Consider the following 25227-nt stretch of genomic DNA (forward strand, 5'->3'; position numbering starts at 1 on the left):
GCGTCACCTTGCCCTCCATATTCTTCTCCACTCTTGCTGAAGTTGTTCCGACTCACACCTTCAATCATCTGTCCTTGTCTTTGTGCATGGGTTCAGTGGTCCAATGTTCCCAGTGACTCAGTATGGTGAACTAATAAAGCATGTTACGGTCTCTGTATTGAACTGAAAACTGTGTGTTTGTTAAAGCTTTTTACCTCACGCTCTGTAGTTCAACCCCTGAAGCTGAGTGTGTCCTAGGATGTGATGGAAGACTGGAACCAATTCTGTTAGTCGGTGTCATCTCTAGAATTTGACCTGATCACTCTTTGTTGTGGTTTTTATGTTTAGTGGTTTAGTCTGTCAATTCGGGCTCACAACTGTGTAACGCCTCGTGTCTCCAAACAGGCGAACAAGACGAGTCTCTGTGCAGGTCTTACCTGACCAAGATCAAAGACCTTCGCTTGAAACTGGAAGGTTGCGAAAACAGAACCGTTGCACGCCTTCGCCAGCCTATTAACAAGGAACCTATCAAGGCCTGCGCCCAGAAGACTGCAGAGCAAATGGTCAGATACTTCCTCAAGTCTTGTCTGTTCTCGGTTCTTTCAGTGGAATGAGCTTCTTGACCGAGCTGTTTCTCTGTCCTGATGACAGAAGGTGCAGTCAGAGTTGGAAGGCTTGAAGAAAGAGCTTGGTTCTATGGCTGAGAAGGCAGAGGAAGTCCTGGCGTCTTCCCAGCTGTCCAGCTCAGCGCCGACGCTGCAGTCTGAGCTGGACCTCACGCAGAAGAAAATGGACCATGTCTACAGCCTGTCTACCATCTATCTGGACAAGTGAGGCCAGGAGAACGTCCAGGAGCATCTGCCAGTTCCAGGTTCCACATTGACAGACATTTTCCCTCCTGCTTCTCAGGCTCAGGGGCTTGGACGTGGTCATCAGGAACACTGAAGATGCAGAAGACACCCTGAAGAGCTATGAGACTCGCCTTCGAGACGTCAGCAAGGTTCCTTCTAAAGAGAAGGAAGTGGAGAACCATCGCAGCCAGCTTAAGGTAGGTGCTGGTTCAAGGTCACGCTGGGGAAGTCGGCGCAGGAAATACGAATGTGAAGACTTGAAATTCTGTCGTTCGTGAAACAGAAAATGCGTTCCGAAGCAGACGACGATCAGAAAGTGTTCGAGAACCTGCAAGAGGAGCTGAAGAAAGTGTCGGTGGTCAACGACAAGATGAGCCGAATCCACAGCGAGCGTGACGCTGAGCTTGACCACTACCGTCAGCTGGTCAGCAGCCTCCTGGAGCGCTGGCAGCTGGTGCTAGCCCAGCTGGACCTCCGGCAGCGCGAGCTCGATCTCCTCAGGCGCAACATGAAGTCCTACACCGAGAGCTACGAGTGGCTGATCCGCTGGCTGGAGGAGGCGAGGCAGCGGCAGGAGAAGCTTCACGCTGTGCCCGTCGGAGACAGCAAGGCTCTGAAGAAGCAGCTGGCGGAGGAGAAGGTAGAACAACGCGCCCTCTAGTGGCCAAACAGGTGGAACGTTTATCTCTCCTCTCTATTGACACAGAAACTCCTGGAAGACATTGAGAAAAACAAAGACAGGATTGAGGAGTGTGAGAAAAATGCCAAGTCTTACATCGATTCCGTTAAGGTGTGTTGGGATCTGTGAGTGACTCAAAAGCAGCTGGACTCTAAGAGTGTTCCATTACTCCTTTCAGGATTACGAGTTCCAGATTCTAACCTACAAAGCCCTTGAGGATCCGATCGCCTCGCCGCTGAAGAAACCCAAAATGGAGTGTGCATCCGATGACATCATTCAAGAGGTGACTTTATTCCTGACTCAAACGCATTCAGTGTCTCTACTCTGTCCGAGTCCAGATGAAAAGATTGTTGCCTGAATGACATCAAAGTTATTCTATTGCTGGTCTGAGCCCTTCAGTCACATGCGTCAAACTCAAGGCCAAGGAGCCCAGTCTGGCCGACCGTGTCTTTTTGTGTGGCCCGCAGGAGCTTCCCAAACCCGAAAAGTTGATGCAGGTGGAAGAGAGTCTGAGTGTTCAAGGAGAATTTCTTGGAGTTAAGAGTGTTATGCCCAAATTACCCTCCACTTATTGTAATACAATACAATGACAAACAATGCAATACAGACTGTTGCTGTTTCTATGTTTGACAAATGTTAATAATTTGCATGTTATGTCAGCTGGAGTTGACTTTAAGCCAGTCTAGCATGTGTCATTTTACATGCTCACCTGCCATGTGGCTTTACCTCATTGATCTCACTGATCCTCCAGCCATACTTAAACCGACATCTGTTACTTCGGAGATCAGAGGTTACACTCATAACCTGTTCACCATAGTGCACTAACAATAACCATCAATAATAGCTCCATCTACACCATGAGTGGGCAAGTTCCAAAGGGGCCATATTTTACAACTGTTGTGAGGGGCCTAGGACAGATGAAAAAAAAGTGAAATATGTTATTTAACTGTATATTTGTCCAGTTTTTTTTTACATGTTATTCCCACTATAGAACATAAATAGTGGGAAATCCTTTGATGTGTTGCAGAACTTTGGGTAAAACATGGACTGCACTTCGCCCAGGTCTGATCTACACACTTCTTTCTTTCAGTATGTGACCCTGAGAACACGCTACAGCGAGCTCATGACTCTCACCAGTCAGTACATGAAGTTCATCATTGACATGCAGCGCCGCCTGGAGGAGGATGAGGTAATGACACTCTCTTTAAAACTAGCTTTGTTGCATCACCAGCCCTTCAAAGTCTTCCAGTTTGGAGTCTGCCCATGTTTGTTTAAGAGGGGCGGTTCAGGACTTCATGAAAGTCTTTTGATAACGAAAAAAATGCTTAATTTTATGTGTCTATGTGGAATCACTACTCATTAACCATGCGAAGACAACTACGTCGCCAAATTGTAAGTAAGACAGGAACTTGATGATCACACTGGAACCTTTCTGGTTTATTAAAAGTTCATTTCTTTTTCAGCTTGATTTAAAAAAAATAAATGTTTGAAATTTGAAACACATCATGGATGAAAAATAAAGATTGACATCTGGCTGTGATAAAAAATGTTAATAATAATATATAATATGTTATTTATATTAACTTTAATGTTTTCTTCGGACACTAGAGGGCAACAAGTCGCTGTTTTTTTCAGTGGGGTGCCACAGATTTTTTTGTTGGTTATGCATGATTTGTCTCTTCTTATTAAGTTTCCAGTTCGAGGTCCAGAACTCAGGAAGGTTCTTGGCTTCAGTAACGTTTGGTTTTGGTTATCCACCTAAGCAAAAAGTGATCCACAATATGGCGAGGCATCATGTATGTGTCTGTGTATCCTGTTGAATTTGAAGAGGACGCACATGACTCTCTGTGACTCATGTAAAAGAACTCTTCAGCATTGTGTTTCTTTTGTCTTGTCTGAATCCAGAGAACTTCAGAGAAAGAAAAAGAGGCAGAAAGAAAGCGTCTGGCCGAGATTCAGGCTGAGTTGGACAAGCAGAAACAAATGGCCGAAGCTCAAGCTCAGTCTGTGGCAAAGGCCGAACAAGAAGCACAAGAGCTCAAGCTCAGGATGAAAAATGAAGCGAGCAAGAGACAAGACGTGGCTGTGGACGCCGAGAAGCAGAAGCAGAGCATTCAACAAGAGTTGCAGCATCTCAAACGCATGTCCGAACAAGAGATCAAGTCCAAGACTCAGCAGCTGGAGGAGGCACTTATCAGTCGCACCAAGATCGAGGAGGAGATCCGCATCATCAGGATTCAACTTGAGTCCACCATCAAGCAGAAGACGACGGCTGAGGACGAGCTGCAGCAGTTGAGAGACAAGGCAGGAGAGGCAGAGAGACTCCGGAAAACTGCTCAGGAGGAGGCGGAGAGGCTTCGCAAGCAGGTGGCTGAAGAGACTCAGAAGAAGAAAAATGCAGAAGACGAGTTGAAGAAAAAATCTGAGGCAGAAAAGGAAGCTTCCAAACAGAAGCAGAGAGCACTGGATGACCTGCAGAAGTTACGAATGCAAGCTGAGGAGGCGGAACGGCGAGTCAAACAGGCGGAGGAAGAGAAAGTCCGGCAGATCAAGGTGGTGGAGGAGGTCGCGCAGAAGAGTGCCGTGGCGCAGCTACAGAGCTCGTCCGTGTCTTTTAATGAGAAGGCAACGCGACTGGAGGCGTCTCTGGAGAAGGAGAAAGGAACAGTTCTGCAGCTGCAGGCGGAGGCCGAGCAACTGAGGAGGCAGCAAGAAGAAGCGAGGAAGGCCAGGGAACAGGCCGAGAAGGAGCTGGAAACATGGCGACAAAAGGCCAACGAGGCGCTGCGCTTGAGGCTCCAAGCTGAAGAGGAAGCTCAGAAGAAGAGCGCGGCTCAAGAGGAGGCCGAAAGACAAAAGATGGAGGCGGAGCGCGACGCTAAAAAAAGGGCTAAAGCTGAAGAAGCCGCTCTCAAGCAAAAAGAGAACGCTGAGAAGGAGCTGGAGAAGCAGAAGGTATTCGCTGAAGAGGTAGCCAAACAAAAACTATCCGCGGAGCAGGAGTGTGTTCGGCTAAAGTCCGACTTTGAACATGCTGAGAACCAGAGAAGCTTGTTGGACAGTGAGTTCCAGCGTCTGAAAAACGATGTCAACGCAACTGAGAAGCAGAAGAAGCAGCTGGAGGACGAGCTGGCGAAGGTCCGCAGTGAGATGGATGCACTGCTGCAGATGAAAATCAAGGCAGAGAAGGAGACACTGTCAACCAGCGAGAAGAGCAAGCAACTCCTGGAGTCCGAAGCCTTGAAGATGAAACTGCTGGCAGAAGAAGCAGCCAGACTCAGATCCGACGCAGAAGAGGCGAAGAAGCAGAGGAAGAGCGCGGAGGATGAGGCCACGCGACAGAGAGCAGAGGCAGAGAAGATCCTGAAGGAGAAACTGGCTGCCATTAATGAGGCGACTCGTCTCAAGACTGAAGCGGAGATGGCTCTGAAGGCGAAGGAGGCGGAGAATGAGCGGCTCAAGAGGCAAGCGGAGGATGAAGCATACCAGAGGAAGATGCTGGAGGATCAGGCGGCGCAGCACAAACAAGACATCGCAGAGAAAATCACTCACCTGAAGAGCTCCTCGGACTCCGAGCTAGTCAGGCAGAAGACCATCATCGAGGAGACCTTACGACAAAAGAAAATCGTCGAGGAAGAAATCCACATTATTAAGATCAACTTTGAGAAAGCGTCCAAGGAGAAGGCGGATCTGGAAGGCGAACTGAAGAAACTGAAGGGCATCGCTGAGGAGACTGAGAGGAGCAAACTCAAAGCTGAAGACGAAGCCGAAAGGCTGAAACAACTCGCCGCCGAGGAGGAGAAGAAACGACGGGAAGCTGAGGAGAAAGTCAAGAGGATCACAGCGGCAGAGGAAGAAGCCGCGTGGCAATGCAAAGCGGCTCAAGAGGAAGTGGAACGTCTCAAGAAGCTGGCAGCCGAGGCCAGCCAGCTGAAGGAGAAGGCAGAGCAAGAGGCACAGCGCCAGGTTGTTCTGGTGAAAGAGGCGGTTCAGAAGCGAAGTGCCGCCGAGCTGAAGGCTCAGGATGTTCTCACTAAGAACAAGAAGGATAGTCTCTCTCAGGAAAAGATGAAGGAAGAGTTTGAAAACGCTAAAAAGCTTGCGCAGGCAGCGGAGCTCGCCAAAGAAAAAGCCGAGAAAGAGGCTGCTTTGCTCCGCCAGAAAGCAGAAGAGGCTGAGAAACAGAAAAAGAATGCAGAGGACGAGGCGGCCAAACAGGCTAAAGCTCAAAAGGATGCAGAGAGGCTGAGGAAAGAAGCGGAGGGAGAGGCGTCCAAGCGAGCAGCAGCCGAGGCGGCGGCTCTGAAGCAAAAGCAGCAGGCGGATGCGGAGATGACCAAACACAAGAAGGAAGCGGAGCAGGCGCTGAAACAGAAGTCACAGGTGGAGAAGGAGCTGTCCACCGTGAAGCTGCAGCTGGACGAAACTGACAAACAGAAAGCTGTGCTGGACGAGGAGCTCCAGCGCGTCAAGGGGGAAGTGAGCGACGCTGTTAAGCAAAAAGAGCTTGTGGCGGAGGAGCTGTCCAAGATCAAGATTCAGATGGACGAGCTCCTCAAACTGAAGCTCAAGATTGAGGTGGAAAACCAGCGTTTGATGCAGCAGGACAAGGACAGCTCGCAGAAGTTGCTGGAGGAGGAGGCGGAGAAAATGAAGGGTCTGGCCGAGGAAGCGTCTCGGCTCAGCCTCGCTGCGGAGGAAGCGGCTAGACAACGGCAGCTGGCTGAGGCTGACTTGGCTGAACAGAGGGCGCTTGCGGAAAAGATGCTGAAGGAGAAGATGCTGGCCATTCAGGAGTCGACCAAACTGAAGGCTGAGGCGGAGAAGCTCCAGAAACAGAAGGACCAGGCGCAGGAGAAGGCCAAAAAGCTCCTGGAGGACAAGCAGCAGATCCAGCAACGGCTCGACAAGGAAACAGAAGACTTTCAAAAGTCACTGGAAGCCGAGAAAAAGAGGCAACTGGAGGTGTCGGCCGAGGCTGAGAAGCTGAAGCTGAGAGTGAAGGAGCTCAGCGATGCTCAGGCTAAAGCCGAGGACGAGGCTAAGAAGTTCAAAAAGCAGGCAGATGAGGCCAAAGCTCTTCTTCAAGATACAGAGAAACAAACCAGTCAAGCCGTTGCTCAGAAGCTGGAGTCACAGAGGCTGCGGAGCACCAAAGAGGCCGATGACTTGAAGAAAGCCATCGCTGAGCTTGAAAAAGAGCGTGAAACCCTGCGAAAACAGTCCGAGGAGCTTCAGCAGAAGTCCAAAGAGGTAAGTAACTTCAGTTAAAATGTTATGTGGCCGCTTTGAGATGCTCCTTGCTGATCCTATTTTGTCTTCATGAACAGATGACAAACACCCAACAAGAGCAAATAGAGCAACAGAAGGTGCTCCAGCAGACGTTCATCTCTGAAAAAGAATTGTTGCTGATCAAACAGAAGTCGGTGGAGGAGGGGAAAAAGAAGTTGGAGAAGCAGCTGGAGGAGGAAGTGAACAAGGCGAAGGCCCTCAAAGAAGAGCAGGAACGTCAACTGAAGCTCATGGAGGAAGAGAAGAAGAAACTGCAAGCAATAATGGACGACACAGTCAAGAAACAAAAGGAGGCCGAAGCGGAGATGAAGAACAAGCAGAAGGAAATGGATGCACTTGAAAAGACGAGGAAGGAGCAGGAGAAATCCTTGGAAGAGGAAAACAAGAAGCTCAGAGAGAAACTACAGGATCTTGAGGTCACATCGAAACGAGGCACACCTGCGATGAATGAAACGGATGCCCAGACGGTCAGGGGTGTTCAGGAACAGGTGGTTACCGTGACAACAGTGTCGACCACAAAGGAGGTCTACAACGGCTCGGTTGATGTGGACGGGTCCAGGAAAGAAACGGAGCCACCATTTGCTTTTGATGGAATAAGAGAGAAGGTCCCTGCTCAAAGGCTCCACGACATTGGTGTTTTGTCCAAGAAAGAATTCGACAAACTGAAAAAGGGCAAAGTCTCCGTGCAGGAACTTGGAAAGACTGACAAGGTTAAGTCATGCCTGAAGGGGATCAACAGTATTGGTGGCGTTCTGACTCCAACCAAAGAGAAGATGAGCGTCTATCAGGCCATGACTGAGAACAAACTGGCGCCTAACTTTGCTGCAATGCTTCTGGAAGCCCAAGCAGCGTCTGGTTACCTGGTAGATCCAGCTAAAAACAAACAGCTGTCTGTGGACGAAGCCGTCAAAGACGAGTTGATCGGTCCAGAGCTGCATGAAAAGATGCTTCTGGCTGAGAGGGCGGCCGTTGGATTCAAAGATCCCTATACTGGAGTCAAAATTTCTCTATTCGAGGCAATGAAAAAGGGGCTTATCGATAAGGATCAGGCACTCAAATTCCTCGATGTCCAACTTGCAACAGGTGGTGTAATTGACCCCGTGAACAGCCACAGAGTTCCGCTGCAGACCGCATACAAGCAGGGCCAGCTCGATGAAGACACCAACAAAAAAGTCACAGCGCCCACCGATGACTGTAAGCTTTTCATAGACCCCAGTACGAAAGAGCAACTTACGTACAAGATGTTGCTGGAGAGGTGCACCAAGGATGCAGACTCAGGTCTTCTGATGCTGCCAATAACCGAGAAAGCCGCTGAAAGTGAAAGAACGCGCACAGACGTGGAAGTGAAAGAGGTCCTCAGTAAGTCTAATGTTGACGTGCCGTTCGGAAGGTTCAAAGGAAAGACTGTGACCATTTGGGAGGTGATTAACTCCGAGTATTTCACTGAGGAGCAGAGACGAGAGCTGATTCGCCAGTACAAGACCGGCAAGATCACTGTGGAGAAGATCATCAAAATTGTCATCACTGTCGTGGAAGACAAAGAGAAGAATAATCAGAATATGTTCAGTGGGTTGAGAGCGTCTATCTCCCCCAGTGAGCTGTTGGAGTCCAAAGTCATAAACAAGGACTTGTTCAACAAGTTAAGCAACGGCAAGGTGACCGTTAAAGAAGTGTCTGAGATGGAGGACGTGAAGAAGGCACTGCAAGGAACACCAAGCATCGCTGGGCTCCTGGATGAAAAATCCAAGAAGAAAATGTCTTTTTATCAGGCCATTAAAAAAGACCTTGTGTCTCCGGAAACTGCGCTTTATCTTCTGGAAGCGCAGGCAGCGACTGGATTCATAATCGACCCGGTCAAGAATGAGCGAATGCCCGTGGATGAGGCTGTTAAGTCTGGACTTATCGGCCCGGAGCTCCATGAGCGACTCCTGTCGGCGGAGAGAGCCGTCAGCGGCTACAGTGACCCCTACTCAGGGAAGAAAGTGTCCCTGTTTGAAGCCATGGACAAAGGTCTTATCAAGAAAGAGCATGGCGTTCGTCTGATAGAAGCTCAGCTTGCAACAGGTGGGATCATCGACCCCATCAAAAGCTATCGCATTCCTGCCGAGGTTGCTTGCAAACGTGGCTACTTTGACGAAGAATTCAGCAAAAAATTAAACATGATAACGGATGAGACAAAAGTCTATTCTGATCCCAACTCGCGGGAGGATGCCACGTATGCTCAGCTGCTGGATAAATGCCTCACCGATGGAGAAACCAATCTGCCATTGCTCCCCCTCTCAAAGACGGCCTCAAAGCCAAAGAAGGATCAGCAAATTACCGAGGCAAAAACAAAAGAGACGTTGGAGAATAGAACCATGGCGCTGGAGTATGGGCCTTTCAAGGGACAAAAAGTCACAATCTGGGAGATCATTCACTCCGAATACATCACAGAGGAGAAGAGGATAGAGCTGATCCGCCAGTTCAGAATGGGTCATGTGACTATTGAGGAGTTGATAAAGATTGTCATCACTATGGTCGACGAAAAGGCCGAAAAAGCTAAAGAGCAGGTGTGCCTTGAAGGCCTGAGGGCGCCCGTCCCTGCAAGATCACTGTTGGATTCCAACATCATCGATCAGGCCACGTTTGACCAGCTCCAGGCCGGAACCAAGACACCCAAAGATGTGAGTGGCTCTGATAAGGTTCGGAAGTATCTGCAAGGCACAGACCGTATTGATGGCATCACACTTGGGGACTCCAATGAGCAGCTAGGGATCTACCAAGCTATGAAAAAGGAGGTTTTGCAGCACAACACTGGGCTGGCTCTCTTGGAGGCCCAAGCTGCGACTGGTTTCATAACTGATCCTGTGAAAAATCTGAAGTACTCAGTAGATGATGCAGTGAAAGCTGGAGTCGTGGGTCCTGAGCTTCATGAGAAACTCCTCTTGGCAGAGAAGGCTGTGACTGGATACAGGGATCCGTACACAGGCAACAAGATCTCTCTGTTCCAAGCAATGAAGAAGGAGCTGGTTCTGAGAGAGCATGCCATTCCGCTTCTGGAGGCCCAGTCAGCCACAGGAGGGATCATCGATCCACTTTGCTCCCTTCATCTTCCAAACGATGTGGCCATCAAGCGAGGGTACCTCAGTAAACAAATGGCCAAGTCTTTCGAAGAACCCTCCGGTGACATTATGGGTTTTGTCGATCCAAACACCAACGAAAGCGCTACCTACAAGCAGCTGCTGGGAAAATGTGTGCAGGACCCGTACTCTGGTCTTTGCTACCTCCCTCTGTCCAAAGCGGAGGCTCCTGCTCCCGTTGAAAAGTCCTATCAGTACACCGAGGAGCAAGCTCAAAACGATCTGGCAAACACTCAAATCGACATCCCCCACAAGAGTTTTGCAGGGAAAAGTATGACTATTTGGGAAATTATGAACTCAAACATGCTTCCTGAGGAGGAGCGGCGCCGCCTGTTGGAGCAGTATCGCTTGGGCCAAATCACCAAGGAGCGAATGCTCATCATAATCATTGAAATAGTTGAACAAAGGGAGACGCTGAAGTCTGAGCAAAGCATGTCATGCGATGTGATCAGAAGGAGAGTTACGATCGAAGAGCTATACAGCGCTCGCATCATCGACCTTGACACCTACAACCTCCTCAAACAAGAGAAAATGACCATCCGAGAGGTCATGGAAATGCCATCTGTGAAGCAGTACCTCTTCGGCACTGGTTGTATTGCTGGAATAATGTCAGACAGCCCGCCTAAAATTAGCATCTATCAAGCGATGAAGGCTGGAAAGATCCAACCGGAAGTCGCTTTGAATCTTCTCGAGGCTCAGGCAGCAACCGGGTTCATCATTGATCCGATTAAAGATGAACTTTTAACTGTTGATGAAGCCGTGCGCAAGGGTCTGGTGGGTCCCGAACTCCATGACAAGCTGCTCTCTGCTGAGCGGGCAGTCACAGGATACAAGGATCCATACAGTGGAAAAGTCATATCCCTTTTCCAGGCATTCAAGAAAGACCTGGTTCCTGAGGATTATGCTTTAAGGCTTCTAGAGGCACAGAACGCCACTGGTGGACTGATGGACCCTGAATACAACTTCCGCTTGCCCAACGATGTTGCGATGCAGCGTGGCTACATCAACAAGGAGACGCTGGACAGAATATCAGATCCTTCCGGGGATGTCCGAGGTTTCCTTGATCCAACAACAGATGAGAAACAGTCCTACACTCAGCTGCTGAAGAGATCCCGAGTGGATAAGGAAAGTGGTCTGAGGCTCCTTTCTCTGGCCGACAGGAGGCTTCTCTTCAAAGGCCTTAGAAAGCAAATCACTGTGGATGAGTTGCTTCGTGCTCAGATCATCAACCAGGAGACCTTCAACCAGTTGACAGAAGGTTCCATTACAGTGGAGGAAGTCAGCAGGAATGTTAAAAAGTATCTTGAGGGCACCAGCTGCATCGCCGGTGTGTATGTGGAATCCAGCAAAGATCGTCTGTCCATCTACCAAGCCATGAAGAAAAACATGATCAGACCGGGAACTGCCTTTGAGCTGCTTGAGGCTCAAGCTGCAACAGGATACGTTATTGACCCAATCAAAGGCCTGAAGCTGAACGTCAATGAGGCCATTAAGATGGGCGTTGTCGGTCCGGAGTTTAAGGACAAACTTCTCTCCGCTGAGCGGGCGGTGACTGGGTACAGAGATCCCTATTCCGGCAAAGTTATCTCACTATTCCAGGCCATGAAAAAGGGGCTAATTCTGAAAGACCATGGCATTCGCCTACTAGAGGCCCAGATCGCAACAGGCGGCATCATCGACCCGCAGGAAAGCCATCGGCTGCCCGTCGAAACGGCGTACGAGCGCGGTCTGTTTGATGAGGAAATGAATGAAATCCTCACTGATCCATCGGACGACACCAAAGGCTTCTTCGACCCAAACACCGAGGAGAATCTCACGTACTTGCAGTTAATGGAAAGATGCATGATCGACCCAGAAACCGGCCTGGCGCTCTTGCTGCTGAAAGAGAAGAAGCGGGAGAGGAAGACGTCATCCAAATCCTCTGTTCGCAAACGCAGAGTTGTCATCGTGGACCCAGAGTCAGGGAAGGAGATGTCGGTGTACGAGGCGTACCAGAAAGGACTCATCGACCACCAGACGTACCTAGAACTCGCAGAGCAAGAATGCGAATGGGAGGAGATCACAAGAACCTCGTCTGATGGAGTTGTCAAGTCTGTGATCATCGACAGAAGGTCGGGCCGACAGTATGACATCGATGACGCCATCACCAAGGGCTTGATTGATAAGTCGGCTCTGGATCAGTACCGAGCAGGGTCTCTGTCCATCACAGAGTTCGCGGACATGCTTTCAGGGAACATGAGTGGGAGCCGGTCCCGTTCATCCTCTTTTGGTTCCTCTTCATCCTATACTTCCAGTCCAGCACCGTCTATCAAAACCCCTCCCACCACGTGGAACGACCCGACGGAGGAGACGGGACCCGTGGCCGGAATCCTGGACACAGACACGTTAGAGAAAGTGTCCATCACAGAGGCGATCCACAGAAACCTGGTTGATAATATCACTGGTCAGAGGCTGCTTGAAGCTCAAGCCTGCACCGGAGGCATCATTGACCCAAACACCGGAGAGAAGTTCTCCGTCGCTGATGCCATGAACAAAGGACTGGTCGATAAAATCATGGTGGACCGGATCAGTCTCGCCCAAAAGGCATGCAACGGATTTGAGGATCCACGGACGAAGAGCAAAATGTCCGCAGCTCAGGCCTTGAAGAAAGGCTGGCTGTACTATGAGGCCGGGCAGAGATTCTTAGAAGTCCAGTACCTCACAGGAGGTCTAATCGAACCAGATGTCACCAACAGAGTCCAGCTGGAGGAGGCCCTGGCCAAAGGCACATTGGATGCACGTACGGCCCAGAAGTTGAGAGACGTCAGCGCCTACTCCAAATACCTCACCTGTCCCAAAACCAAGCTCAAGATCTCCTACAAGGACGCAATGGAGAGGAGCATGATAGAAGAGGGAACCGGGTTGAGACTACTGGAAGCGTGTTCCCAGTCAAGCAAAGGCCTCTACAGCCCCTACAGCATCAGCGGGTCCGGCTCAGCCACTGGCTCCCGGTCCGGTTCCAGGTCTGGCTCCAGGTCCGGCTCACGGAGAGGCAGTTTCGACGCGACTGGATCAAGCTTCACGACAACCTTCTCCTCCTCCTCCTCCTCCTACACTTCACCAAGCTACAGCCGCAGATACTAATGTCAAAGGAACATAGAAACAGAGGCAGCTGTGTTTTTGCTCTGCATCAGGCCATTACATGTTATATTGTATAAAAAAAGACACACAAGCTATCAAATATGTGCATAAGACATGTTTGTTTGAAGTTGTTCAATGTTCTCAATGTAAGAAGCGCTTCTCATTTTTTACAGTTTGTAATCTGATTCACGCCTTTCTATGATAATTTAAGAAATTTAAGACATTTATTTTGCCTAGATGAAGCGTTTTTACACTCATCTGAAGACCACGTGACCCACTACAGGCGAAAAGCATTGCTGTACAAACTACATTCTGTGTACATTTGTATATTTTGAGGCGATATAGGTAGCTGAGGAAAATTCCATGGCCTATGCAGAGCAGAATAACAGCGGGGGGAGGCAAGGGGGGACCCTCTTAGCCGCCAATCGTTTATGGAACAATGCCTTTTTTACTCAACATCCTCCAAAAAATGGACCTTCAGAACCAAATATCGACTCCAACTGACAATCTGGACATTTCAAGACCACCCTGGAAACAATCAGACCCAGCGCTTCCAGACACTTGAATGGGTAAACCAAACATGTCTGTTTGAGTCCCGACACGCATCAACTAAAGTTGTTTTGTCTCTTTCAGATTGTTCCTCCTTCATCTTCAGCCGCGCACTTCGTTGTTTTTTATGCAAACAATGGGAAGCCTACACTTAAAAAGAGGACTGATCTCACTGTACTCACAAGCCATCCAGTCCTCCTCACAGACCACTGACATCTAACCTGAAACACCTGCTTTGTAAGTGCCTGCAAGATTCAATGCTTTAGCTGAATGATATTATCAGGTACGACGCCGTGGAGCGTCGCTATGTTCGCCAAGAACTGACACCCTTTCATTTCAACACACTGGGAGACGCAGACTTAAAATGTACGTATGCCGTGTTCCTAACTGTAGATCTCGATTGCTGGAAGTTTTTTTTTTTTTGTTGTTTTTATTTTTTGGCCGCAAGACCCAGTATGTCGCTGTTTTTCGTTTGACGTTCCTTTGACGACCAACATTTATTTTCTTTTGCATGACTTACTAACCAGCAGCACTTCAGTTTATCTCTTAAAGAATGTTTTGTTATCCGCTTCAGAGGGTGGAACTGCCCCAGGTTCCCTGGAACAGTTCGCTCCAGCCTTTCTTAAAAGTATTTATAACAGAAAATGGTGACAAGGAATTTTATTTTAACACCATATAATGTGTAAATAAAGATGGGAATGAGACACTTGTGTAATCGTTTGTCCAAAGCTTTGAATATGTGTGTGTCTCTGTGAGAACCGTTGTTCCACCAAGTTTTTTTGAGCGGGTTTTGTCGCATCACTGTTGCAAACTGTCTGCACTCCGCCACACTAGAGAGGGTCTCAGAGAGCGCAGACCTCTGCCGAGCAGCTCATTATCACCAGTGGGTATTATTGTCCTGTGTTTATTTCACTGGTGTTTGTAGGAACCTCTTTAGCATTTGCAGTATCAGTTCCATCAGCAGGTGGCAGTAGCATTCTGGATTGGTCAGTCATCTCACCAAGTAAGAAGAGGGTTGTTGGAGCTCTGTCTTTCTTTCCGGACAGAGAGTGGTGAACCCTTCCGAGGAGTCCAGGATATACAGCATTCATTCACAACAAGACAACAAGGAAGGAGAACTGCGTGCGAGAGAAACAGAACGGAACCGCGTGTTGATGGAAAATGCATCGTCTAATAACAATGTGGGGGAATCTACCTGATCAAGGGGACAGGCATGATAAGTTGTTGCAGAGGAAGTCGAGAGTGTTGGTGGAATTTTCCTCCCAGCAAAAGTAAAGTGCCCTGAAGGCAGGGTGCAGGGCCGACTGGCAGAGGCTCACTCTGGGCCCCTGACTGTCCATTTGGTCCATTTGGATGGTCCCACACTAGCGGAAGAAGCTCGCCAGTCCCAGTAGGAGAGCTGGGGCACTGCGTTCCTCTGATGCCGCGTAGTTCATACATGTGATGAACCAGATCTATTGTCGCCAGAGCCGAGGTGAACATAGAAAACCAGTATATTGCAGATGGTGGGAGACCAGTGATGACTGGGGATGGGGAGAGCTGGAAGGAAATGGTGGTGAGGTCAACGTTGAGGAAGAGGGAATGAGGGAGTGCAAGAGAGAAGCTGAAGGCTAAATGGATCTGGCACTTGGGCAAGTCCTTGACAGCACAAACAAACACCGTTCAGTCATGATTCGTGTCTTTGATTTTGACCAACAAAGACTTGCTGCACCAACTGTTTTGTTGATGACTTGTTGGTGCCCGCGTGGCCTGTACACCACAGCACCGGGGCACTTTACTGACTCGCCACGTCTTTGGTTTTGTCCGCGCCTACTGTTGTTTTTTTTCCCCAGCATTGTGGCCTTTGTTAGCTTGTCTACTAAGTCCTCCAGATCTTGGTGTCCCTTCAAAGGGTCGTCCAGCGCAGCGACATCAAAGAGAAGAGGCCAATAAATGAGAGAGGAACTCTGGCCTATCCTCTTTCCAACAACACATCGCTGCGACAGAGGAACAGACAAGTATTGGTAATAACAGTCTCATTCTCGAGGCAGAACCTCACTGTTTACGTTTGTTTAGGCTAAGCTAACAAGCTAACCAAAATCCGGATAAATTACAACGTCTCAAAACAAGAGGACTTGCGGGATACTCCAGGCTTCTACTGGGATTAGTTTTCATCTGTCACCTGAAGGCCGTATAGTCATCTGGCGAGAGATTACACAAGGTTTCTGCTCATGAGTACGAAGTACGGCCAGCTGCTAAGAAGACGCATCAGGTAAAGGTAAGGTCATGGTGTTTAAGATGGCCTGGCTTCAAGCTAAACTAGCTTCTGTCTAAGCTATGTCCCTTAATCTGAAAATGAAAGAGACCCATCGTCCTTTGATGACGACGTAAGTTTGCATCGTCGCAGGGAGGAGCCCTCTTCGATTTAGCAACACGTGTACTGTAATGTGGATGGTACAGACTGTCGTCTTGCATTCGCCAACATGGCTGACCCTTTATTCTGGCATTGAATCGTCTCTTTGTATTGGCTCCAGTTTCGATTGGTTGTGGTCTAGAACCAAAGTCGTGGCCAAGCAGTTGTTGGATTTTCACTTGATTTGTCAAAGGTCTGATGCAATGCCACGTTGCGTTTTCACTCAAACTCTCTTTTCACTCAAACTCCTTCCAGGCCCAACGACAAGAGCCAACCCACTTAAATCTAACCCATCTCACCGCCCAGGATACTCTTGAAGGATGGCAAGAAGATCCGACGAAGAGGGGGGACAAATGAGTTTCCCGTACAAATGCACCAGATGCAGGAATCATGGGATCTTCATCTCATATCGCAGCCACAAGTGTCCCTTTTCGGCATGTGACTGCAGGGAGTGCAGGTACACCACCAAGCGTCGACAACTGAAGAGCTTTGAGGCGAAGCTGAAGCGGCGCGAGGACAAAGTAAATCGTTTTTTCAACCTGAAGCGGCGGAGAGCAGAAGCCAGGCTCAAACTTGCAGCCACCAATGGAGAGGCCGGACCCTCCAGTCAATTTGGAGAGGCCTTGATGGCCCCTTCAACGTCCAACAGCTCTCAGGATATTCAGGCTGCTCCAGGTGCTGCCAGAGAGCAGAACCTCACCTGGCCTCAGATGCTCCTTTTGGGTAAGTAGAACTTGAACAGTCCGGGAGGGATGATGGGTTGAGTACCTGGAGACCCCAAAAGGTTCCTCCGTTTGTTAATCTCCATTAATGTTTCTTTTAAAAAAAGTATTATAAAGTTCTTACAACATTAAACCCAGAGTTCCTCCCAGTGATTCTTGACTTTGTATTGGCTGTGGTGACAGCCTAATGAAGCTTCATGAAGCCTTGTTTACTCAGCCCACTAGATGGCACTCTGTGCTTCGTAATCTTTGGATTTGAGCGAAAAATGCTTCGTATTTTTCAACTGAGGGCAAATCCTACTGAGCCCTGGAAATGAGGCTTCATGAAGCTTCATCGGTCAAGGCCATACTCAGGAGGATATGAGGCAGTGGCCTGCAACTAACAATATCTGTCGCCGATGAGAAAACTATCCCCCCACCAAATGCACTGCAACGGTCCAAGGTTTTCAACGGGTTTGTTTGTGTGCATGTGTGAGTGAAATCCAAACATTTCCCCGCAGGTTCTCCCATCGCTGGTCACCTGAGGCAGATTGCGCCGCAGCTGTCTCCCGTCTACTTTTATCCCACCAATGTGCTCAACCCATCTGTTTCTGGACAGGCTGATGTAAGAGCCAGCGCAACGGTCGCAAGTCTGAAACACTTTTTAAAACATCTTGCACTTCCAGGCGGATAAGAACGAGCCGGGCACCGGGGGAGCGCTGGGCCGGGCTCAGGTGAGAGTGGATTCGATACGTGGTGAACTAACAAACCAGAAAACGGCTCCAACTTCGCTGCTAGCTTGAAATGTGTTTGAAGAATGTGCGAAACTCTTGATGTCTTGGCGTCATACAAGCTGCCTAAAACATGGAACTGGCCTCCATGTAGCGAAACAGTAGCTCTTGTCTGAGTCTCCTCCTGTTGTAAACATTGTGCCATGTCTCGAACGTTTGTCAAGAATGCCATTTGACAATGGGGTGACCAACTTTTTGGAGACTTCAAACTTGCGACTGCTTTTGTTTGCCTTTCTCTCTGTCCATTTGAAGGGATGTTGCCGTCACTGATCACATACTAACATGCGTTCTTCACGTTGGTAATGCTACTCACCAATATATCCACCAGGGGGAGCAGCACAGATTCCGAAGTTTAACAAACTCCATTGTTTGGTCCGTTTCCGTATGCTTGGTGGAAACGTGCAGAAATACGGACAAAATGAATGCAGAGCACGGACAGACGGCGCCGTCTGTATCTGGATTTGCATGTAGAAAATGGGCCTTTAGGCTTTCAAATGTCTCCCCTTCTGCCGTAGGCTATGCTTCACCCGACTGTCCACACGTTTAAAAAAAAAAAATCAAAATAATAGGTAGGATTATGATCTGCAGTCTCAGAGTTTCTGTTGCAATGCCACAAATTGATGTCACTTAAAGAGCAATGCACTGTGGGCCGTGGTCGCCATTTTACTTACAAGGTTGTTTACATTCCACACTGTGCCACGAGAGACAGATAGAAAACTGGAACAAACAAAAGACAAGTTGATGGACCATAGCCTGACCGAGCCGGGTTTCAAGACATCACTCAGATTCCTCAAATGTTTGGTGATAGTGTGACTTTCTGAACTCCTGTGTTGTTTCCTGGTGTTTTCTGTGAGGAAGTGATGCAACTGTTGATCTTCCCGCCTCTTTTTTTGTCCATTTCAGCAGTTTTTCAGGCTGTTCCTCGTCCATGTGCAGCCCTCCTCCGCTCCGTCTCAGCAACCTGCGCCCACTCCAGGAGACGCTGACCCACAGGCTTAAGATGTTTATGTAGTGAAGAGGTCAACTTGATATGGAAACTCAAGGACAGGTTAACACCCAGGGGCTGGTATACTGAAGTGCTGACTAAAAGGTGCAGGCTAACAGGCGTACAAGGTGATCTGTCAAGAGAGCATCAGTGGTTCCTATCAAAGGTCCAAAATATGTGCCCCGGTTAGTACTTTTACTGAGTCCAACACGTCTGTGTTTAGTTCTTTTTGAATGTCTGTGAAGACACAGTAGGTCCTCGACTGACGGCAGGTCTGTCGCGAGTCGAATTTCATCGTAAACTGGACTTTAGCTCAGCTAATGTGGCTGTAAACTCAATTCTCATCCAGCTCTTTTTTCTGCCAGTTCTGCCAGAGGTTTTGTTTTCTTCTTCAGCAGAACTTTTCTAATCCAAACAAAATATAGTTTTACTGAGTTGCTCCTCCTGCTGGTCCTTCAAGTCATTTCTCTGCTGCAGAGTAGGTTTAAGGTAAGGTAAGGTAACTTTATTGTCAAATATGCTACAGTACGAGACATATAGTATGGATGAAATATCATATAATATACGGGTCATTTTCGAACACCCTCATGCTGGTCAGGTTTTTCCCTTCCTGTTGAAGATGAGCTCCAAATCTCTACTGTAATTATTGGAACACTCCTCTCTCTCAGCGTAATTGGGGCAAGCGGTTGGCAGGCGCCCCCTCTTCTTCTCTGCTCCTCTTCATTAGATGTTCAAATAGTCTTCAGAGAGTTTCTGCTGTTTCTGGCTCAGCACACGAGCCTCGAACCCCCCCAATCGTGTGGTAGCATCAGTCCAGTCAAGCTCTTTCAGTCAAGTAAAATCATGTTGTTTCCAGGAATTTCTCCTCTGATACTCGATCTGAATTATTTCCATTCATCCTCTGGGAGACGGCGCCACCTACCCTTCAGTTTTAGGAGATATTTCCTGGTGTTTTCAAGCTTATCACCATAGTATTTCAGTTTCATCTGCTAATAAACACATGGGTCCCAGTACTGATCCCTGTGGAGCTCACACACTTCCACACTCCAGTTCCTTCTGTTCCACATCACCGTGGTCCTCAGACACTGTTGTTTCCTGTTCAAATAGTGATGTCTTAACTCATCCATGCCGCTGATCTTTTGCTCCTGATTCCAAATCGTGTGTTCACTCAGTGGAGTTGTCTAGCCTTTGCACAGAGTGGGTTTCTGGCTCTTAACTGCTAGTGACGACCTGTAGAACCGGCATCAAGCATGTCCTCTTCTCGGACTAACTTCGAGTCACTAGTGCGAGAAAGTGGCCAGTCATGTTGGTGCTCAGTGTATCTGCTTCTCGTGTACCTTCCATGTCTTGTTAGCGCTGTAGAGTCTCTCCGGCATTGTAGGTCGTGTGGTGTGTGGACTCAAGTTTAATTCTTTTTTTAAAAAAAAGAAACTGTCATCTTTCTCAGATGATGCATGTCTTTTCTGAGATTTCATATTTGCGATGGAAAAACCAAACGTCAGGTTCCATAAACTCCGAGACCTACTGTGGTTGTGCACACCTGGCTGCAGATGTGTTTTTTTCTCGTCACGTTTCAAGCCATCAATTTATTACCATTGAATCGCACCCATTTTGTAAAATTTGTACACGTGATCTTGGACTGTGGTTCTTGGTCGCCATGTGGGACTTCAGTAAATCTGCCCCTGAGTGTTTCAATGAAAAAAAAAGGTCCAGGTCAGAGTGTGTTAAACATATGAGCCTCAGTGTGATGGATTTGTGGCTCAAGTTTGGACTGTCTTATCGGAGTAATGTCTTCTCAAAATATTAATATAGTAATAATATTTTTATATGGTCCTCGCCAACCATTGATGACCTAAAAAGTTTCATGCTTAATTTAAGGTCAGCATTTTACAAGCTTACTTTTTTCTGTGTTATTTGCATTTTAGGAGTATTTTTGTATCCTCAAACACACAAAAAAAGGTTTGTTTAAAACAACCAATCTTTGAAAATCATTTAGTCTAGAGGGCTGAGGTCGAAAATCAATTGATGTTGAAGATCTTGTACGATCTTACCCAGCACTGGTCCACTCCAAAACATGATTTCAAATGTCAATGTCTCATTGAAAACGTGATCGAAATTTAGAGGTGACTAACTTGTGTATCGTTGGTTCAAAACGGCTTAACTGTCCGCAAGGGGGAGGCAAACTGCTCCTGCGCTCATCCACCCTGTCTGCACCAACTGGGTTCTCATGGTTTCCACTGTCATAAATCTGGTGACCAGTGGAAGCGTGAAGAGCAATAACTCAGAGTGAAAGGTTGTAGGACCTCAGATGAAGGGCGGTGCTGTAATAACCACATAAGTTCTCGTCTCGTGGAATTAAAATGACTTTGCGCGGACCAAATCCTTGTGTTCATTTCTATTTATTGTTGCAGAGAAACAGTGTTAAGCTATAGCACTCCTTTTTGAACAGAGAGCGCCCCCTACTGAGCGCTGAAAACGCAGACAGTTTAATGAAATAAGATCACATTTATTTCAGTCCAGTCTAGTTTCAGTCATGTCTTTTAGACCAGACAGCTTCAGTTCCCAGGGAACTTTATCTCCTCTTGTGTTCCCCAAGGCTCTGTTTTAGGTCCCATTCTGTTTTCGATCTACAAGCCACTTCCTGGTCAAATCGTCCAGCATCACCATGTATCTTTCCACTGCTACGCACGCATTTATCTGGCTATAAAAAAAATCTCATGGTGTTGGATGGCTCATGTCCTTCAGCTGAACCAGTCAAAAATAGAAACATTAGTCCGTCCCTCACCAAAGTCTCCTGATAGCTGCCGCAGCGCCTTCTTCAAAAACAGTGTCCGATGTGACTCTTCACTTTCATTTCACCCTCACTTTAAAACAGTCCAGTTTCATTCAGTTTAAAATGATCTCTAATATCAAAGCCACAGTCTCTCAAGACGACAAAAAAAAAACATTCATGTGGTAAACCTCACTGGCATCAACATGAAACATCTATCACACCTCCAGCAGGTCCAGAACTCAGAAACAGGGCTTCCCACTAGCTCTAGAATGGACATTGAGATTGTATTGACAACTTTAAAAGCTACTACATTGTAGAAATGTTGACCCCCTGCAAGCCAGCCAGGAGCCTCAGGTCGAGACTCAATTCTGACAGGTCACCTTGACTCCTGAACATCTCACCAGAGGAGGTCCGAGATCAGTTCCATGTTCTTGTTTGTTTCACCTTGTAAAGCACTTGGTGACCAGCATTCTTCAGGGTATGACCTTCAGACTGGATGATTCTGGTCCAAACACGTGAAGAAATCATTTTTAAAACCCCACAGCAAATGGATCAGTTCATCACATGGACTTAAGCATCAGGTGTTAATGCAGACGGGACTGATGCTGAGTCGGAGATTTATTGACCCTCTTGCAAGACGTTTCACAAGAATTGCTGTGGTGGCAACATCGAGTGATGCAACAAGTTTTGGAACTTGTATTGACAACCAACGTCATGTTTTCAGAGGTACTTAGCAGCAAACTACTGTTAAAGCTCGTCCAGAAAACGGTACGGGGAACTCTAGAAGATGTCACTGAGGTCCTGATCCTGGAGGGGATGAGGGAAGGTCTCTTTGTCACATGGGTCTACTTCATCACCCCATACTTCATCATCCTGTCACCTTCACAGCAGCTGCGATGTGAGGAAGCCTGCTGCTGCTCACCACCTCAACCTCCAAAACCTCAGCTAGGTCTTGAACTTCGGGTCATGACAGGAGTCTCCAGGAAGAGGCGAGAAGCTTAGTCGTGCACCAGAGTCTCTGAGTAGATTTGCTACCTCTCTTGAGCTACTTCAGATCATTTCCTTTGGAGTTTTTATGAGTGCATATTGCGACGTCCGCAGCTTGGCAACAGTGGAAAGGAACAAGGTTCATCGATCTACTCCACCATTTCAAATTCCACTCAGAGTCATCAAAGTGGGTGGAAGTTAGGGGCGAAGGGCTGAGCCCCTCGCTGGCTGTAGTTGTACACTCCGGCGGGTAGATACGGAGGAGGCGACCACGGCATGTTGACTGTGATGTTGTGAGACGGAGGGAAGCTGCAGGGGTCACTGTAGATCTGCAGGGGAAAACTTGTGATGGGCAGAGGAGCGATCTGCCCGATGTGACCGGAGACCGGCGCATCTGTGGAGGAGGAGGAGGAGAACGTCTTAGAGCACAGATCAGCCTAGAAAAAAACTGTTCCCCATCTTTTTCTGTTGATCCGATTGGAAATAGCAACACAACATCTCACCTCGCCCCCAGTGTTTCGTGCCAAAAAAGGGTTTGTGGTCTTAACTTGGTGTATAAAGCACCTCAAATGACCTAAACTCACAGGGTGCACTTGTCGGCACCGGGCAGGGCCACATACAACACTCTATATACAAAGTAACATCTAAAGTTAAACCCATTTATACTCAACGTTACGTGCGAATCCGGACACCGGTCTACATTTCCTCCGTATTTCCGCATGTTTCCACAAAGTTTACAGATACGGACCACACGGAGCAGTACCACTGGAAACCATGGGGGGCAGTGTTGCAGTTACTACCCGATGCGTAGCTCTAATGAGACACGAAGAAGACATAACGCTGGCGGAAATTCTCCGTCCTCCAGTCGCAATATATTTAACAGCCTCACTGACCACCACCTTCTACAATGTTGCCTCCTTTTTCTCTTGTGCGCGAGGTACATTATCAGTACGTATTCCACAGTCGCCATGTTGGTTTTGGTGTTTGTAGTTGTCATATACTTCTGACTCTGGGCTGCTCCCCGCGGTGGATATAATGTTGAACTGCAATGCCAACGTAAATAACGTATGGACGCATGTGCACGGGTACATTTTCGTAGGAAAAGGGAGCATAGATGGGCCTTTAATGACCATCTTGCAGTATAGCGGAAGGAAAACATTTGACTCCTTTGGAACAAATGTGTCGACATGCAACACTGTAGGCTGACCTCAGCTTCTGACGCAGCATGGCTCGCAAAATAACACCTGCGGTTTGGCTGAACCATTGAAGACCCAATTTAAAATCAAGCCAAAATGTTTCCCTGGTTTCTATGAGCTGATCTGTCTGTCACTGGAACAGAAAAAAAGAAAACGTATTCACTGAGGCTGGGATCCTAAACGCATGCCCACTTTTGGTTTGTCTGCCTCGGGACCCAGACAACAAACACGCTGCTGAGACTCTTCTAGCTGGCCCGCCGCACAGCAGGCACAGTACCAGACAGGTGTTCCCATTTCACCTCACTAACTATTTCTACTTCAGTTGGCAGGATTGTCTTACTTAATGGCACCAGCTGCTGCCACTGGAGGCCGGAGCCTGTAACTTGTACTTCAACGTTAGCCTTCGTGCTGACGACCTCCTGGTAGCCCTGGCCGGAAGTGGGCGTGGTCATTGTGCTCAGTGGTATCTCTGCCGTCGTCGACCCCACCTGACTGGATGACGGCGGGTCTTCGCTTTTGCTCGGAGTGTTGGACTCCGCTTCGCCTTTGGCCTGCGACTGCAGTAGCTGCAGCGCCTTGGCCTCCCGCCGCTTCAGCTTGGCCTGAAGGTTGCCGAGTCGCGTGCGTTCCGTGCTGCGAGAGCATTTCTCACACACGCACGTCGAGCAGGGGCAGTTGTGGCCTCTGTAAGGGACGATCAAGCCATGGTTCCGGCAGCGCGTGCACTTGTAAGGCACCTTTATCCGCTGCTCTTCTTTGGCCTGCCTCGGCATCTCGTAAAACAAGCCAGACGGCAACAGTTCTGAGGAAAGGGCGATGGCGCTTTGATGTTCCAGATAAGCTGTTCTGTACGGCTGTTGTTGATCCTAAAAGGAGGAGACTGAAGCTGTCAATGCTGTCGTTACAAGAGTTACACAAGCCGAAACGGTCATCTGCTCGCGCTCACTTCACTTTAACCCTCTACGTGTTATGAGAGCAGTTGAGGGAAGGAGGCGGAGCAAGCCATCGCACTGGGTTGAGGGTTAGTTGTGCTGACCCATCTGAGCCACCTAAAGGGGTTTGGAGCCAACAACTGGTCACAGCACTACAGGACCATGGATAGCAGCCTCTTGCTACCCATTGTTTTTGCCACACATTTTGGGTCCCAAACTTTTGGTTCACATTTCAAGTCATCAATGAGGCTCACTGTTTTCAGAGGGTTCTTCTCCTGTCGGCTGCTGGGGTTTAAAAATCGCACGTTGTTCAACGCAGCCTTCTTGTTCACCGGCATAATTGGACTTTTACTGACCGCTGCCACCTGCTGGGCTCTATTAGGGTCTGGTCTTTTCTTTAATGACTCAGGGGAGTCGTATTTATACTCTGTGGTCGTCCGACTCTAAAGGACGCCTTTGATGTTTCTCAGGAAGAGAGCGAGCTGAACTGCAAACAAATAAAGGCGGGCGTGGGTGAAGACTGGATGGCGAGAAAACTCTCTCGAAACTCTGCCCATCTGAAGCATCGATACTGCAGTTAACTCTTTGGGCGCCAGTTTTTTTCAATGAAATATTCCACTGTGATGTCACTATTTCAAAAGGTTGTAGCTAGCGAACGGTTAGAGAAAAAGGCATATGGTGAAAGAGAAATGAGTCGGCCATAATGAATTGCACGCTTTAACAGATGTTTATCTGACACACTAGAGACACTCTTCCTCATCTGTCATGCACGAATGACGATGATGATGGATGGGGATCATCACTGTCATTTACCGCAGGACTGTGCCACTATTTGCAGTGGAATTTCTCCAGTAGTTTCTACCGCTATTTCTGATGCTATT

The 25227-nt window shown here is 48.2% G+C and overlaps 3 protein-coding genes across 19 annotated transcripts in view; 2 read left to right on the plus strand and 1 right to left on the minus strand.

Annotated features, from left to right (window-relative positions):
- The window catches only part of pleca (plectin a), a 93156-nt gene extending 78863 nt beyond the window's left edge, over window positions 1–14293 (plus strand). For all 16 annotated transcript variants that reach the window (XM_053861456.1, XM_053861457.1, XM_053861458.1 and 13 more), the window contains 10 exons: window positions 385–542; window positions 631–809; window positions 889–1027; window positions 1114–1470; window positions 1537–1620; window positions 1688–1792; window positions 2600–2698; window positions 3415–6762; window positions 6840–13609; window positions 13674–14293. In XM_053861456.1, coding sequence (XP_053717431.1) covers window positions 385–542; window positions 631–809; window positions 889–1027; window positions 1114–1470; window positions 1537–1620; window positions 1688–1792; window positions 2600–2698; window positions 3415–6762; window positions 6840–13043 — 10673 coding nt within the window. In that variant the 3' untranslated portion in view covers window positions 13044–13609; window positions 13674–14293. The remainder of the gene's footprint in view (window positions 1–384; window positions 543–630; window positions 810–888; window positions 1028–1113; window positions 1471–1536; window positions 1621–1687; window positions 1793–2599; window positions 2699–3414; window positions 6763–6839; window positions 13610–13673) is intronic.
- Window positions 14294–15892: 1599 nt separating this feature from the next.
- On the plus strand, window positions 15893–21643 carry LOC128756797 (doublesex- and mab-3-related transcription factor A2-like). Its single transcript, XM_053861479.1, has 4 exons — window positions 15893–16704; window positions 17204–17307; window positions 17369–17416; window positions 18377–21643. Exons 1-4 carry the CDS (start codon window positions 16302–16304, stop codon window positions 18470–18472), a joined length of 651 nt encoding a protein of 216 aa, XP_053717454.1. The 5' UTR covers window positions 15893–16301; the 3' UTR covers window positions 18473–21643.
- On the minus strand, window positions 20847–24724 carry LOC128756796 (doublesex- and mab-3-related transcription factor dmd-10-like). Of its 2 annotated transcripts, none has more exons than XM_053861478.1 (3): window positions 24601–24724; window positions 23903–24280; window positions 20847–22612 (listed from the first exon to the last, which is right to left on the minus strand). In XM_053861478.1, exons 1-3 carry the CDS (start codon window positions 24682–24684, stop codon window positions 22277–22279), a joined length of 798 nt encoding a protein of 265 aa, XP_053717453.1. In that variant the 5' UTR covers window positions 24685–24724; the 3' UTR covers window positions 20847–22276. The 2 variants fall into 2 exon arrangements, with proteins under 2 accessions (XP_053717453.1, XP_053717452.1); XM_053861477.1 differs by having other exon boundaries at window positions 22268–22612; window positions 23755–24280.
- Window positions 24725–25227: the final 503 nt, after the last annotated feature.

Source organism: Synchiropus splendidus, chromosome 4, assembly GCF_027744825.2.
Source record: "Synchiropus splendidus isolate RoL2022-P1 chromosome 4, RoL_Sspl_1.0, whole genome shotgun sequence".
NCBI lineage: Eukaryota > Metazoa > Chordata > Actinopteri > Syngnathiformes > Callionymidae > Synchiropus > Synchiropus splendidus.